General features: G+C 37.4%; 1 protein-coding gene across 3 annotated transcripts in view; it reads left to right on the forward strand.

Annotated features, from left to right (window-relative positions):
• OXCT1 (3-oxoacid CoA-transferase 1) overlaps window positions 1-14156 on the forward strand; it is a 128268-nt gene that overhangs the window by 49448 nt on the left and 64664 nt on the right. For all 3 annotated transcript variants that reach the window (XM_027606090.2, XM_027606091.2, XM_027606089.2), the window contains 4 exons: window positions 8080-8187; window positions 9424-9538; window positions 11984-12078; window positions 13917-13965. In XM_027606090.2, coding sequence (XP_027461891.1) covers window positions 8080-8187; window positions 9424-9538; window positions 11984-12078; window positions 13917-13965 — 367 coding nt within the window. The remainder of the gene's footprint in view (window positions 1-8079; window positions 8188-9423; window positions 9539-11983; window positions 12079-13916; window positions 13966-14156) is intronic.

Below are 14156 nucleotides of genomic sequence, written 5' to 3' on the forward strand. Positions count from 1 at the left end.
GGTTAATCATAATTTTTGTAAATTAAGCTATTTTTAGGTAAAGCTTTTCTTTTAATTAGTTCAAACTGCTTCATCCGTTTTCCTTCTCATCCCATGTTTCAGATGAGACATTGTAGAGAGGAAGGATTGTTTTTATTTTGTAATGAGGGACCTGAGGTTTAAGGTGGTTATCCTGAACTCTGAGGCTGGACAGCAAATGGAGAAAGGAAAATTTTTCTGGCATTTTTTTGGGTATTTCTGTCACATGTAGTCTTTGTGCTGGTGCTTAGGTAAACCCTTTTATATTTCCACTTCAAAAAAATTATTAGGCCAGGTATTATTTTACAATATTTGTTCCCTGATGAATTTCATTCAGTTAATATTGGCCCATTTTATTTTCCTAACCAGTAGAGACCAGATGGTAGTATTTCTTTTTTAAGATTTTATTTGTCAGAGAGAGAGAGCATAAGCTGGGGAAGCACCAGAGGGAGAGGGAGAAGTGGCTCTCCACTGAGCAGGGAGCCTGATGTGGGCCTCGATCCCAGGACCCTGGGGTCATGACCTGAGCTGAAGGCAGACACTTGACCGACTGAGCCACGCAGAGGTCCCCAGATGGTAATATTTCTATCTTAATAGTGTCAGCTCTTTTTTTCTGGCCTTGTATCATTCTCCAATTTAATAAATGCACTGTTTAATTTTTACCCATTTTGTTCCAGAGATGATCTAAAGTAGCTTACAAGAGACAGAATATATACAAAACAACATCATTTAAAAGTAGGGCTATACGAAGAAAGAAAAGCAATAGTAGGGCTTTAAAATGGAGCTGGAATTAGACTGAAAAATCATACTGCCATGGCAAACATGAGTGAGTACAAGATGTCAAGTAAAAATGAAAGTACTCACGTAGTTGATAGTACATATATAAAGGAAACTAATGATCAGATCAAGTGAAGTACAATTATTCTTGCTATTAAAACTAGACAGAATTTTATCTTGGCACCCTGTTTTAATTGCACGAAAGACCTCATTTGATTGTAAGAAGGAGAAACTGACTCTTTGTAACAATGGTATAAAGACACTGGTTTGCTCCAGGGGCAGACTCTTCTTGGAACATTAAAAGGATGTTTGGACTCCTCGAATATTGTTTTTGTCACTTGAACTTTTGCTAAATACTTGGGAGGTCATGAGCCTGAGATTGTCTTCTCTGACAGAGATGGAAATATATCTGTTCATAATTGCCCATTGCACGCAGACCCTTTCCTCTGAACCACAGTGGACTCACAGTGTGTTCCCTGTCTCCATTTAAGGCCTTGATAAAGATGTTGAACAGGATAGGACCAAAGACCTTACCCCACTAGAGTGGGCTTCTCTTCTAATCTGGGGTCCAGCTGAGGCTGAAGAGTAGGGGGGGTGTTTATGGACCAAACTTCTGAAATCTCATGAAGGATTTTATAGATCAGGAAATTCCTTTGTGTGTAGCTTTCATCGGATTTGTATAGAACTACACATTTCCCCCCAAAGGTTAAAAACCACAGCATTGGAGACTTCTAAGGATTGTCAAGCCATCAAGTACTTCTGTGATTCTTCAAGTACTTATCTCCCTATTTGCACATCATAGCAGCTCCCTGTTTTCTTCATTGCTGTGTATCTAGTAGGTGCTTAATTTGTGTTTGTTGAATTGTATCCAAGGTACATTTCCCTGCTAAGTCTGTACAGCTCTTTCATGAGGAACTTGGTCAGTTTCTTTGTGAAATCACACACTGCTTTTCTCCGGGCCTACCAGTGTGCTAGCCTGATCTGCAGATTAGTGCAGCCCATTCTGCATTGTGTGGTCTGGGGGAAACTTGTACTGGTGTCTCACAATATTCTCTTCTCTGTTTCATGACCTTACAAACTATCTGTTTAATAATCCATTTTAGAATACTGTTGTGAACCGAGCCCCTATTTTGAAAAGGAGTCTATTTCCCTCTTTCCATCTCCCAACATCGCTGCCATTTTTCACTTGACTGTAATTCTGTGACCATATTTTTCAGGCTCTTTAAGAATCCTCAGATATCAGGGGTGCCTGTACGGCTCAGTCGGTTAAGCGTCTGCCTTCGGATCAGGTCATGATCCCAGGATCCTGGGATCGAGCCCCGTGTCGGGTTCCCTGCTCAACAGAGAGCTTGCTTCTCCCTCTGCCGCTCCCCCTGCTTGTGTGCTCTCTCTGTCAAATAAATAAATAAAATCTTTAAGAAAAAAAAAGAATCCTGGTATATCATTTTGTGTATGGCCTAGTATTAGAGAATCTCTCTCTTCTTGGAATTCAGTTCCTCCTTAGCCATAGTAGTACTGCCCTGTCCTTCTCGCTGATGGGGAAGTCAGGAGCAAGACGGAGTTGAACCACTGCACTTCTTTCTGTCATCTCTGTCAAGCAGTGCTGATTACCATTTCTGAATTCTCCATCAGCAACAGCAAAATCACCCCAGGAACCACTCTTTCATCATCCGTAGCATTTTGTATATGACTCCTCTCATTCCAATTTTGTACCTTTTGACATACCTCTGAGGGTTTCATGTGACTCTCATTTTGTCCTAGATCATGCTTGTCTCCCTTTTGTGTGAGCCCTTGTGAATACGCAGGACCACATAGTTACCCATGTTGTCACCTCCTACACTTTTCTTTATGTGCTCTTCTCTTCATCGTCAAGGTGGTCTGTTCTATTGTCAGAGTGGGGGTTTTGAAAATCTCTTAAGTTTATTTGTCATTTAGAGTTTCTGACCACTTGATTCTGTTTCTTTTTTTCTCAACTTTTTGAAATCTGCTTTTCTTCAAAGACCAGGATACATTTCTTTGTATGTCCAGGATTCAGTTCCTGGTCTATTACAAATTCCAGTTTTACATTGTCACTTTCTCTCAGGGTTTCCATCATTTCTACTTTACCAAGTTTATCCTTATTGGTTAGAGGTCCAGAATTATGATTTCTCTCACGTTTTCCTTCTGAAATACAGACCTTGTCAGAAGGCAATAGAGAATTTATCAGAGGAATATGATGAACAGAAGATACTCAGATAATTAGTGCCTCTCATGATATGACTATCTTATTTCTCAGAAATGTTGACATTCTATTAAAAGTATGTCCTCTACATCTTTAGTTTGGTGAGCACTCAGTATATGGCCATTAGTGTGATGTTCTTCCTCCTTTTGAACTCACATTAGATATACTTCACCACATTTCATCACTAGGTCTGTGGCTTCCCCGGGCACGTGCATATTTTTCTTGAGATAGCATGTTCTTCTGTCAGCTTGTTTTCACTGAACATTGTAGAATTATCTCAAGTTTCAGTAATGACTATGCAATCATATTTACCCCTGTTGTTAAGGTTCCAAATGCTTTAATAGCCGCTCATCTTTTCAGTCTTTGCACTTTTATGTATAGACATCTAAGAGCATATATAATTTGTTCCAGGCCCTTTTAGCTTCCATGCCATTGTATCTTATATTTTTGCACTAATCATATCATACCTAGCATGAAGCTTAATACAATATGCACCTTCTTGCTCCTTTGGAAATTTTTTTTCCCCTTTTTTGGATTCTCAAGAAGGATACCCTGCATGCTGGCCTCCCTTTTGCTCCACATTTTCTCTTCATCTTACCATCCAGAGCACCTCTGCATCTAATTTGTAATGTTTTCTGTTATTGCTCATGCTTCCCCCTTCCATTTTTCTGGTCTTCCACAGCTTTTCCTGATTTGGGGTCAGTGTTTTTCATGATTACAGACATTATTGCTTGTTGTTGTTGGTTTTTTATTTCTTGGCAAAAGAAGTACGTTCCTCCTAACCTGTTTTGAACGTTAAAATGACTCAGGAAAGAACCCTGCGGTGTGATTCCTCCCCTTGCTCCCAAAACAGGCCTCACCTTGTGTCACAGTGAGGTTGGCAGGGTTGGGCCCATTTTTTTTGTGGCAATCACGGATTCAGGTTGTCACTAAAACAAAATTAAAAAAATAAGAAAGTTATTGCCTTGCAGCTTCTCTGTTCCCTTATCTGAGATATAAATACTGTTTGCCAAATGAAAACAAAAACATTGTTGCCCAAGGATTCTTATCCTTCTCTGAGCTTTAAAATAAAACTTTTCAGAATGATAAACTAAAAAGGGTACGGGGCAGAGAAAGCAGCCTTTTTAAAACAAAGTTCAAATCAATAATAATTAACATTTCCTAGCCTCTATTTTCCTGCTAATGACTGAAGACAAGTACTAATTAGAGATGCCTCAAGTGTCTGGGTTTCTAGATGAACCAGATGGTGCTGCATAAGAACTCTGCCTCGTGCCCCGGGAGAACTCAGTTGTTCTTAGCTACCTGTCCTCCATCTTGCTCTTGTCTGAGGACACTTAAATCTGCTCACTGCTTTGCACTGAGACTGTTTCTTTGTTCTTTATTTTCTGTCTTGCCCACTTCTGATTTCAGGAGGAGCATTTCTGCCATGGTTAGTGAGTGCTCTTGTGAGCTTTTATTTTTACTGTTTTCTTTTTTTTTTTTTTAAGATTTTTTATTTATTTATTTGAGAGAGAGAGAGAATGAGAGATAGCACGAGAGGGAAGAGGGTCAGAGGGAGAAGCAGACTCCCTGCTGAGCAGGGAGCCCGATGTGGGACTCGATCCTGGGACTCCAGGATCATGACCCGAGCCGAAGGCAGTTGCTTAACCAACTGAGCCACCCAGGCGCCCTATTTTTACTTTTTTCTTAACAAGCTCATTTTACTCCTCTTTTTCTTTTCAGATTTCCTTTGGCTCTTATGTTATTGCCTGATCTCACTAGACTGTTTCTGCCCCCCCCCCCCACTTTGGTTCCTCCTTACTGTTCTTTCTCCAAATCACACAAGACCAGCAGAGAAGGATTCAGTCCCTTCAGTAGCTTGCATTAAGATAGTTCTGCCTCTCCGGTTTTTTTAAACCCTTTTCACAGATTGTCTGAAAACATATGTTTTCTTCTTTTGGTTTGTACTTCAAATATTTTCTTCCTTTGCAATTAACTCTGCTAACCGACTCTGAGAAAGCTTTGATTTTTGTATAGAAGTTTTCAATACTGTTGAGTGTTGATGTTTGGACAAATGCTTCACATGCATTTTCTACAATAGGAAAATCACTTCTATCAGGATGACAAAACACGGAACTGATGACGTTTAACCAGATTCTTGCTTTCTGTCAGAGTTCTTTTGTCAGGACACATTCTGTCACCCTGTTTGTTGTGAAAATCATGATGCCATTGCCCTCGATAAAGAAACTTTGTCTTAATTTGGTGTTTTGGGGCAAAACTTTCTTTTTTTGGAATCAGAAGACAATAGTGATTGGTTACCGTCAGCATTTCTGGTTTAAGTGAGAAGTATTAACTATTTTTTTTTCTTTTCTATTATGTTTCTTGTCCTTGCTGAAGGGCAAAGGCAAGGAGACTGATTAGGAAGCTGATGTAGTAATTCAAGCAAGAGATATGAGGGTCTGGACTTTTGGAACAGCATCAGGAGAATAATTCTTATTATCTTTAAAAAGTGTAGGCAAAAGAGTTTCCTTAATTCATTTCATAATGTTGTAAGCACTGTTAGAGTTTACAAACCACAGTTTTTCTTTGAGTTCCTGTTTGCTTTTTAACATGTCCTTTGGTACATGTCTGACTAATTAAGGAATTTATGACATCCTCCACTTAATGTATTTCCCAGTTTGGGAATCTCCTTACTTCGTGTCTGCTGCATCTTAAAAAAAAAAAAAAATCTGTAGGTTTTCACCCTTTGATTATAGAAGTGAAATGAAAGAAAAATAACTTGTACTGTTACCCAGAGGCAATAATTATTAGCATTTCCTTGTATTTCCTTTCAGGTTTTTTTGTAGGTGTAGAGATAATTGTGCCAAAGGGCATATCTGTAAATATTTATTTGTACAAAAATCTTTCATTTTTATGAAACATTAAATTATGATGTGTCATAAGTATTATGGAAACCAAAGTATTGATCCATCATGTGGATGTACCATATATATTTTACCATTAGCCTATTGTAGACGACTTAGGTTGTTTCCAACTCAATATTATTTTACCAAATGCTGTGGCCAATATTTTCATGAATAATAAGTCTTCATATAAATCCTCAGGATAATGGGTTGATGTATAAACAAGTTTTTGAAGTCCAGAGCCTCTTTGAAGGCTTGAATTAAATACATATAAAAATATGAATGAACTCTGATGGCTGAAATTCCAACTATTTGAAGAATTAGTGATAATGCCTAGCTGCTCTGCATTTTCTGTATCCACCTCTTCTTTCCCTGGTCACCACCTTGAGTTGGAAATACCAGAGCATAGAGAGGCCTTGGGAGTAGGGGGGAAGATACAGATTGCAGTGATGGGGAATCCCTTGCCTCCCTCTAACTCATTCTCAGATGAATGCAGGTATGCATCTCTACCCACTATTTCAGCTTGGATGCCCACATGTTCACTGACTCTTACTTGGAATTTTTGTTTGATTTTGGTTAAGATCCTTCTAATTTTTGGGGCGCCTGGGTGGCTCAGTCATTAAGTGTCTGCCTTCGGCTCAGGTCATGGTCCCAAGGTTCTGGGATCAAGCCCCGCATCGGGCTCCCTGCTCCACGGGAAGCCTGCTTCTCCCTCTCGCACTCCTCCTGCTTGTGTTCCCTCTCTCACTGTGCCTCTCTCTGTCAAATAAATAAAATCTTTAAAAAAAAAATCCTTCTAATTATCATTGAGGATAGCTTTTATCTACCACATTCTTTTTTTTTTTTTTTTTTTTTTTCCCAGCTCTGTGGAGCAGTGCAGAATAACTAAAATGACTCTTGTAACCCCTGGTATTCTTTCATGGGAGGAGGAGTATGGTATGGGCATACAGGGTAAAATAGCATAAAAAGTGCAACTTGACCTCAGAACTTCTGGAGAGTTGTTATTAGTTTAGTAGGCTGTGCAACTCACCTTGCACAAGTTAGTTCATTTAAGCAAATTGTTCTTTGCTTTGCGTATGGCATATATTGAACTGAGCACCCGCCAGTCTTCAAGATAATATTTTTTCTTGGTACCAGAAAGATAATTCTTTGACCCCAACAGCATTAACGTTAGTTTTTCTTGATCATTGTTATTCTGAGGTTCTTTTTATATTGATATAAAAATGCTATTTTGTCTTTTTTTAATGAATTATAAAATAGCAGACTAACTTGGAGCATTTCATACTGCTGTAAAATGCCTTTTTGCTCTGTGAATGACTTTAATTCTAATTACATTGAGTATTCTAGTTATTAGTTAATATTTCCTTTTTGAATTTCCATATTGAAATTAAGATGTCTTTAAGTAAAATTATTTCAGCAATTGCAGTTCTGTCACAATCCTAGGAAGCTAATAACAGAAATAATTAATAACTGTTACAAATAGCATTTGTATCTATATTTAAAAAGCTCTTCAATTGACCAAGCAGATGTTGTTAACAGATTTTTGTCTTTGATATGATAAATCTCCCATTAATTTTGAAAATCAGGGCTTAAGGGATGTGCTTTCAAGTTTTGAGCTGCAATTTGTGAAAGTTCAAGCAGCTGTACTGAGAAACCATTTGACAGATTTGTAACTGAGACTCCTTTAGGCAAAGACTAAGTTTTGGAGCTTTATATTCTATATTTTATGAAGAAATTTGAATTTCTTTTTTTGTGGGTCCAGAAGTGTGTGTGTGTGTGTGTGTGTGTGTGTGTGTGTGTGTGTGTGTGTGTGTAATATATTCTATCTCTCTTTGATATATATACGTGTATTTGTGTGTGCATATGTATTATTTTTTTTAAGATCCATTTATTTATTTGAGAGAGGGAGGGGGAGAGAGAAGAGAGAAAATCCCAAACAGACTCCCTGCTGAATGTGGAGCCAGACTCTGGGCTCAGTCCTCACAACCTGGAGATCACAACCTGAGCCGAAATCAAGAGTTGGATGCTTAACCAACTGAGCCACCCAGGCACCCTTATATGTATTTTTTTACGTTGTATATATAATCTAAATTGGAGGTAACAATGCATATACTTCACTTTTTTAAAAATAAAAAATGTTCAGTTTAAGCTCCATTTAATTTTTTTTTCCTTTTTGCCTAGGTTGAAGAAATTGTGGATATTGGATCATTTGCGCCAGAAGACATCCATATTCCTAAGATTTATGTACATCGCCTTATAAAGGGAGAAAAATATGAGAAAAGAATTGAGGTAATTGACTTAGCTTCTTTGTTAGTATTTATAAACCTGATTATTAGAGATATGTGCCCCTGGGGCTATTCCAGATAATAAGGAATTAGAGCTGAATGGAAAGTCTTGCTTTGGATCTTAGGAGGAGCTTCTCATGTGTCCATCCTAAGGAGACATGTTATTGTCTAGTCCAACAGTGACTTGTGTTTACCAAGTGTATATCACCAAGTTACGTGATTCTCTGGGCTGTGTCTTCGGGCTTCTGTAACTGTCCTAATTTATAATGCATAGTTTTGACTGGCTGTCCTAGGGTAGAGAAGGTTTTAGCCCTGTTGGACTTAGTGTTTAATTATTCAGAAGTGTCTTTCTTGAAGTTGCTTTGCACTTTTATAAAGTCCAGAATGTCATTCCCATTAGCACCAGGCTCTGGGCAGCTAGTAGATATGAGATCATGGCAAGGAGTAGGTACGAGGAGCCGTGGAAGTATTCTAAGGCTACTGAGAGCATGAAGAATGTTCAGCTGGGTCAGAATTGATATCAAGATTCACAGCTGTGTAGGGAGCAGCAACAGAATAGACATCCAGTAGGAGATACTGGGCAGTCAGAGATACTATCAGCCGTGTGTCAAACAAAGAGGTTTTGCAATCTAATACTAATGTTAGGGGGCTAGGGAGAAAGGATGTGGGACGTTTGCAAATAGAAACTAGAGTCTATGTCAAGGAGATTTAGTAATGGAAATAATTTCCTGGCTGGTTTCTGGATATTTTTATGATTCCCGTGATGCATTGTAGCAAAACCAGTCCAGACTCTGCAGGTGGGAATATGCAATTGGCAGTAGCAACACCTAGTAAAAACATTCTGACAGCCCTGCAAAAACAGAGTCCCAAGGTCTGTTCCTTTTCTTTGTTCTGGTTCAGTCCTTGAGCACCTGAGAGTTCAGTTGCAGAAGTCTTAAGAGTAATAGTAGTAGCAGTCAGTGTGACAGTAACAGGGGGATTATTTGCTTCAAAAAACAGAACAAGTCTATCTTCTTCTTCAAACAAATCTGACCTCTTTCACTTTCTAAAAAATTATTTCTGTCATCAAATACCACCAATGTTATTCTTTAAAAAAGAACTCTTTGTTGTATTATAGATTTGCCTCATAGTAGTAATGGGAGAGACTTACATTTTTTTCTGGTGAACTTTTATATTTCAGCAGTAATAAAATTCAAGGTATACTTCAACCATGAATAATTTATTTCTGTTTATTTTCAAGCGTTTATCGGTCCGAAAAGAGGAAGATGTAAAAACCAAATCCAGTAAACCTGGAGATAATGTAAGGGAACGTATCATCAAGCGGGCGGCTCTTGAATTTGAGGATGGCATGTATGGTATCCTTTATCTTTCTGGGGCTGAGCAGAGACATAGTCCTCCCTTTTTCTATATTCATCAGGCACTAGGCCTCCTGCATAGTGATACTTTTCTAGTTCACTTTTACTTTTAAAGCAATGGATCAATTTTTAAAAAATGTGGCGTATAACCTAAAGATATCGAGGTATATGAAATTGGAATTATAATCTGTTTGCCTTCTTGAAACAAAATGGCAACCAAAATTTACTTAGCTATTTTCTATTATACAATGGATTTCTAATATACAGTTTGGCATTTTGCTAAAGGTTATTGGGAAAAGAGATTACCCAAGATGAGGGTTTCAAATCTCAGAAGTACTAGTTATAACAGTGTTATTTACTTTCTCTATGTTCTGACATTTGCATACTCATTGAAACATAAGATCCAACTTCTTAACAACCCCTGTTGCCTTTGACAAGGATCCCATGAGTGTACCCTTTTATGTCTAATGCTTTGTAAGGGTATTCAATGAATGATTCAAATTTTGCTTTAGATACTTTGTCAAAAAAAAAAAAAGGTAGATTGAGATAATTTAGTACCATTACTATTCAGTTTTCGAATGTGTTAAACAGTGAGTCTTTTTGCCATTTTGCTGATTTTCAGTACATCAAACATTGAACTGTACAATAACAAATACTGCATATAAATACAAATAGTGTTTGATAAAATAAATATTTGTTGAGTGGTAAATACACTAAGCCATACTTAAAGGCCTAAAGCCATACTTAAAGTTCCTAAAGGAGGATCTAGAAACATGACAAGGGTCTACATTCTGCGAGCTTCTCCTGTCCATAAATATCATCTTTCAGACTGTTACTGACTGGGGAAACTCTCTTTTTCTACTTTATTTTTACCTCCACCACCTCGTTTTTCTTTGTTTTCCAGTTTGTATGTTGTGTTATGGAGAGAATTCACATGGTGGAGGGGAATATAATAGTACCTCCTCTTCAGCTCCTATATCAGCAAGATAGAGCATCAACCAAGTTAACCTAGCAGGTGAAAGCTAGGTCCTGGGTTTTCAAATCTGACCTCCAGTCAATTGTTTTCCCACTGACGTTTAAACACTGACTATATGATACCACTAATTTTAGTTAATAATGGCTTCTAGGTGTTCTTTATTCGCTGTTATTGTATTGCCTATGAAAAATATTTGCAAGTTAGTTCATATAAATGGTCTCTCCATACCACCAACTTTTTTTTCAACCTAGAGTACACAGACTTCTTTATCTTTATCTATTTGACCCACTAAAAAGCATTAAGGAACTGAAAAAATTATAGAATATGATGAAAGAATTCAGGTATGAAGCTTGTCATTGGGGTTCTCTTATCTGAAAGTACTTGCTCATAATGAAATTAATATCTCAATGTGATCTGTACATCACTGTGAGAAATGAAGTACCAACTACACTACACTAGATTGTGATTTGGTAAGAAATGAACCAAGTAGCTATTGTCAGAGCTTCTTAGAGTTACCGTGTCTACAAGCAGTATTTTGGTTCATTGAATCCTCTTGCCAGCCTCCGTAGTCTGTAATATTGCAGCACATACAAACCTTATTTTTTCTGGCTCTGATTCATAAAGATCTCACTGTTCCTGGAATCTCCTCAGAGTGCCATCATTCTTTGCTCTAATTCTCGCCAGTCCTGCAGTGTGTGGTGGTAGTGGACAGTATGGACAGCAGTTCCAGGTGGTGTGGGTATCTCTGATTTGATCAGCCTGTTTGTGTTGGGAGGCAAGATTAAATCTACACCATTACAGACAAATCAGGACCCAATTTTGATCATTTGAGGAAGAAGAGTCAAACTTAGCTCTTTGATGCCTTAGCTTAGTTACTTTTTATATGGTCTCAATTATATTCACTGAAACTTAGTCACCTCCTCCTCCTTCTTTGTATCTTGAAGAATTCAGTTACCAATGAATGTTATCCCAGTGACCCAAAGGAATCATTATGGTTTTAGACAGAGAGTTTGGTATTGTCAGAAAACTTTCTTTTTAATTTAAAAATGATACCCCTTTTTGAGAATATTAAGTCACTGTTATTTTTTGGAGTTTTGAATAGTGAAAATTACTTTTAAACAAAGGTCAAGCCATGTTTAATATGTCAGTCACAATAAGTCGTAATATACCAGTTCAAATTTGCTAAGCACATTAATGAAAATAAAATATGTCTTACAATAAAAATGACCTCTGAAGCCACCACTTTGATATCTTTACAGGAAAGCATATTAATGTTATTGAAATTAGAGATTTTCTTTTTTAAAGAGATTACAAAATAGTGCCTGGAGAGTGAGGAGAGAATGTATTCAGTGATTACATTCAGAGCAAGTGCCCTTAAAGTTCAGAAGTTCATATTTATATATTTGGCAGATTTATGGCATAATCTTTCTATCTTTTGTATAGTGGACCTTAACATCTTTTTTCCCCAGCTAATTTGGGCATAGGAATCCCACTTCTGGCCAGCAACTTTATCAGCCCAAATATCACAGTTCATCTGCAAAGTGAAAATGGAATCCTGGGTTTGGTAAGACAGAGATTAATGTTTTATTTATCCAGTCTCAGTGGAAAACGAGATAGTCCATCTAGTGAAATCTTCTGTGAGTTGTTAAAGTTCCCAGCCTTATTTTTAAGGTAGTTTCCTGACTATCTGAGCTTTCTGACTGTTCGTCCTCTGTCAGCTTCTCAGTGTCTACCTCCCCTCGTGTACCTGCTTAGGAGAGACCTCACAGTGTTCTGTTCGGACAACTTTTTAAATCTTTGTGTGGTTGGACAAGATAATGAAGGTCATAAAAAATTCTGTATTTAAATAATGATCAATAAGACTCTGAATGAGAAACTGAAGAGTAAGGTTTTTACTTGAACAGGGACATTTTTTGATTAATTCAAAAAATTCTTCTTACCTAATTCTCATTTTGAGGCCATGTTGTTCAAAAGGGAAGAATTTTTCTCTTCCTCAAGATTAACCTTCCAGATGAGCTCAACATTCTCACAGAATTTGGATATACTTTTAATTCAATACTATAATAATAAGAAATACTTTTGTTTCCTGGATGACATTTTTATTTATTGATTTATTTTTTAAAAGATTTTATTTATTTATTTGACAGAGAGACAGTGAGAGCAGGAACACAAGCAGGGGAGTGGGAGAGGGAGAAGCAGGCCTCCCGCCGAGCAGGGAGCCCGATGTGGGACTCGACCTGAGCCGAAGGCAGACGCTTAACGACTGAGCTACCCAGGCGCCCCTGGATGACATTTTTAATATTAACTATGGCAGAGATTATTTATAGTTTGGCCAGTTTATAAGATTTCTAATCTGTTGTTCTCAGATCTTAACTGTTAATGCAATAAAAATTGTATATATGGAAAGTGTATATCTTGTCTTTAAGACATAAATAGTGATCATGAGCATATAGTTGATACTGATTGAGGCAGCAATCATGACCATCTTCAGAAGCACAAAACTGATTTGAGTCTGGATAGAAGATTCATATTGCGGTCAAAGACTTACATACCTTAAAAATGTGATTATTTATAGAGTGACCAATTCCCTCATTTAGGAGACAAGGGAAATGAGTTGATGTATATTATCAACTTTTCCCTTTAGGGGAAAATTGACATAGTCCTAAAATGTTAGTTGCCACTTCAGTTTATTTAAACGATACATTATTCGGTCCCTCTTTTTGAAAGCATGTTAGAATTTCCCAGCTCAGATTTCCTCACTCTTGATTCTGTCTTATTGCCTCCCTGATTCCTTTTTCCATTTCCTCCTGTTTTGTTTACTATATGTTATGCTATGAAACTACTCACCCCATTCAAGTAATGTAGAGATGCCTTATAAAAATACATACAAAATTAAAAAGCAAAACTGAGAGTAACCAGGCAAAGGGAAAATAAGGGCATCAAAACTTAGGTGTTGTGAGAGATAAGGATAGGACTCCAAATTTGAGCCTTTAGATGCTGCATACCAAAAAGATGAAACTTTGCCTCTCTGCATCCTTCTAGTCAAATAAGGCAGCCATTTTGTTTGTAGTCACTGATACCCCCGGGAAGATTTATGAGTAACATTGACTGCATAGTACCTACCAAATAATTACTTTTTGTTTTACTGACCTATATTTCTAATAGTGTAACATTTCTTTCAAACTTTGGTAAATTTTAGGAAATACTTTTTATCATAGTTATTAGTGTAGGAAAGACTAATCAATATGAGCAACAGCCATGACAATACTGGAATTATTTTTGAAAGGTTCACCTCAAGTCTTTTGATAGTAATTTCCTAGCGTTCTTAGAAAAGTTATTTTTGTTATGATTTTAATATGTTATTCAATGAGAAACTTACTAATTCAGTGTGTGCTTTGACAGGGTCCATATCCACTACAAAATGAAGTTGATGCAGATCTAATCAATGCAGGTAAACTCCCTCATTACATGTTTTTCCAGTGTTTTCCTTTGCCGTTAATTTAATTCTTTGCCAAATAAGAGAAAGGAGTCAGGCTTGATTTGTCTTTTCCTGGAGAGTGCTCCAGTTGTGTTTTTTACTGAGGAGGGGGGACAGAAGCCTTCCTAGTCTCTTCTTTGCCTGCCTTGCTCTTCAGAGATCAG

This window comes from Zalophus californianus, chromosome 5, assembly GCF_009762305.2.
Source record: "Zalophus californianus isolate mZalCal1 chromosome 5, mZalCal1.pri.v2, whole genome shotgun sequence".
NCBI lineage: Eukaryota > Metazoa > Chordata > Mammalia > Carnivora > Otariidae > Zalophus > Zalophus californianus.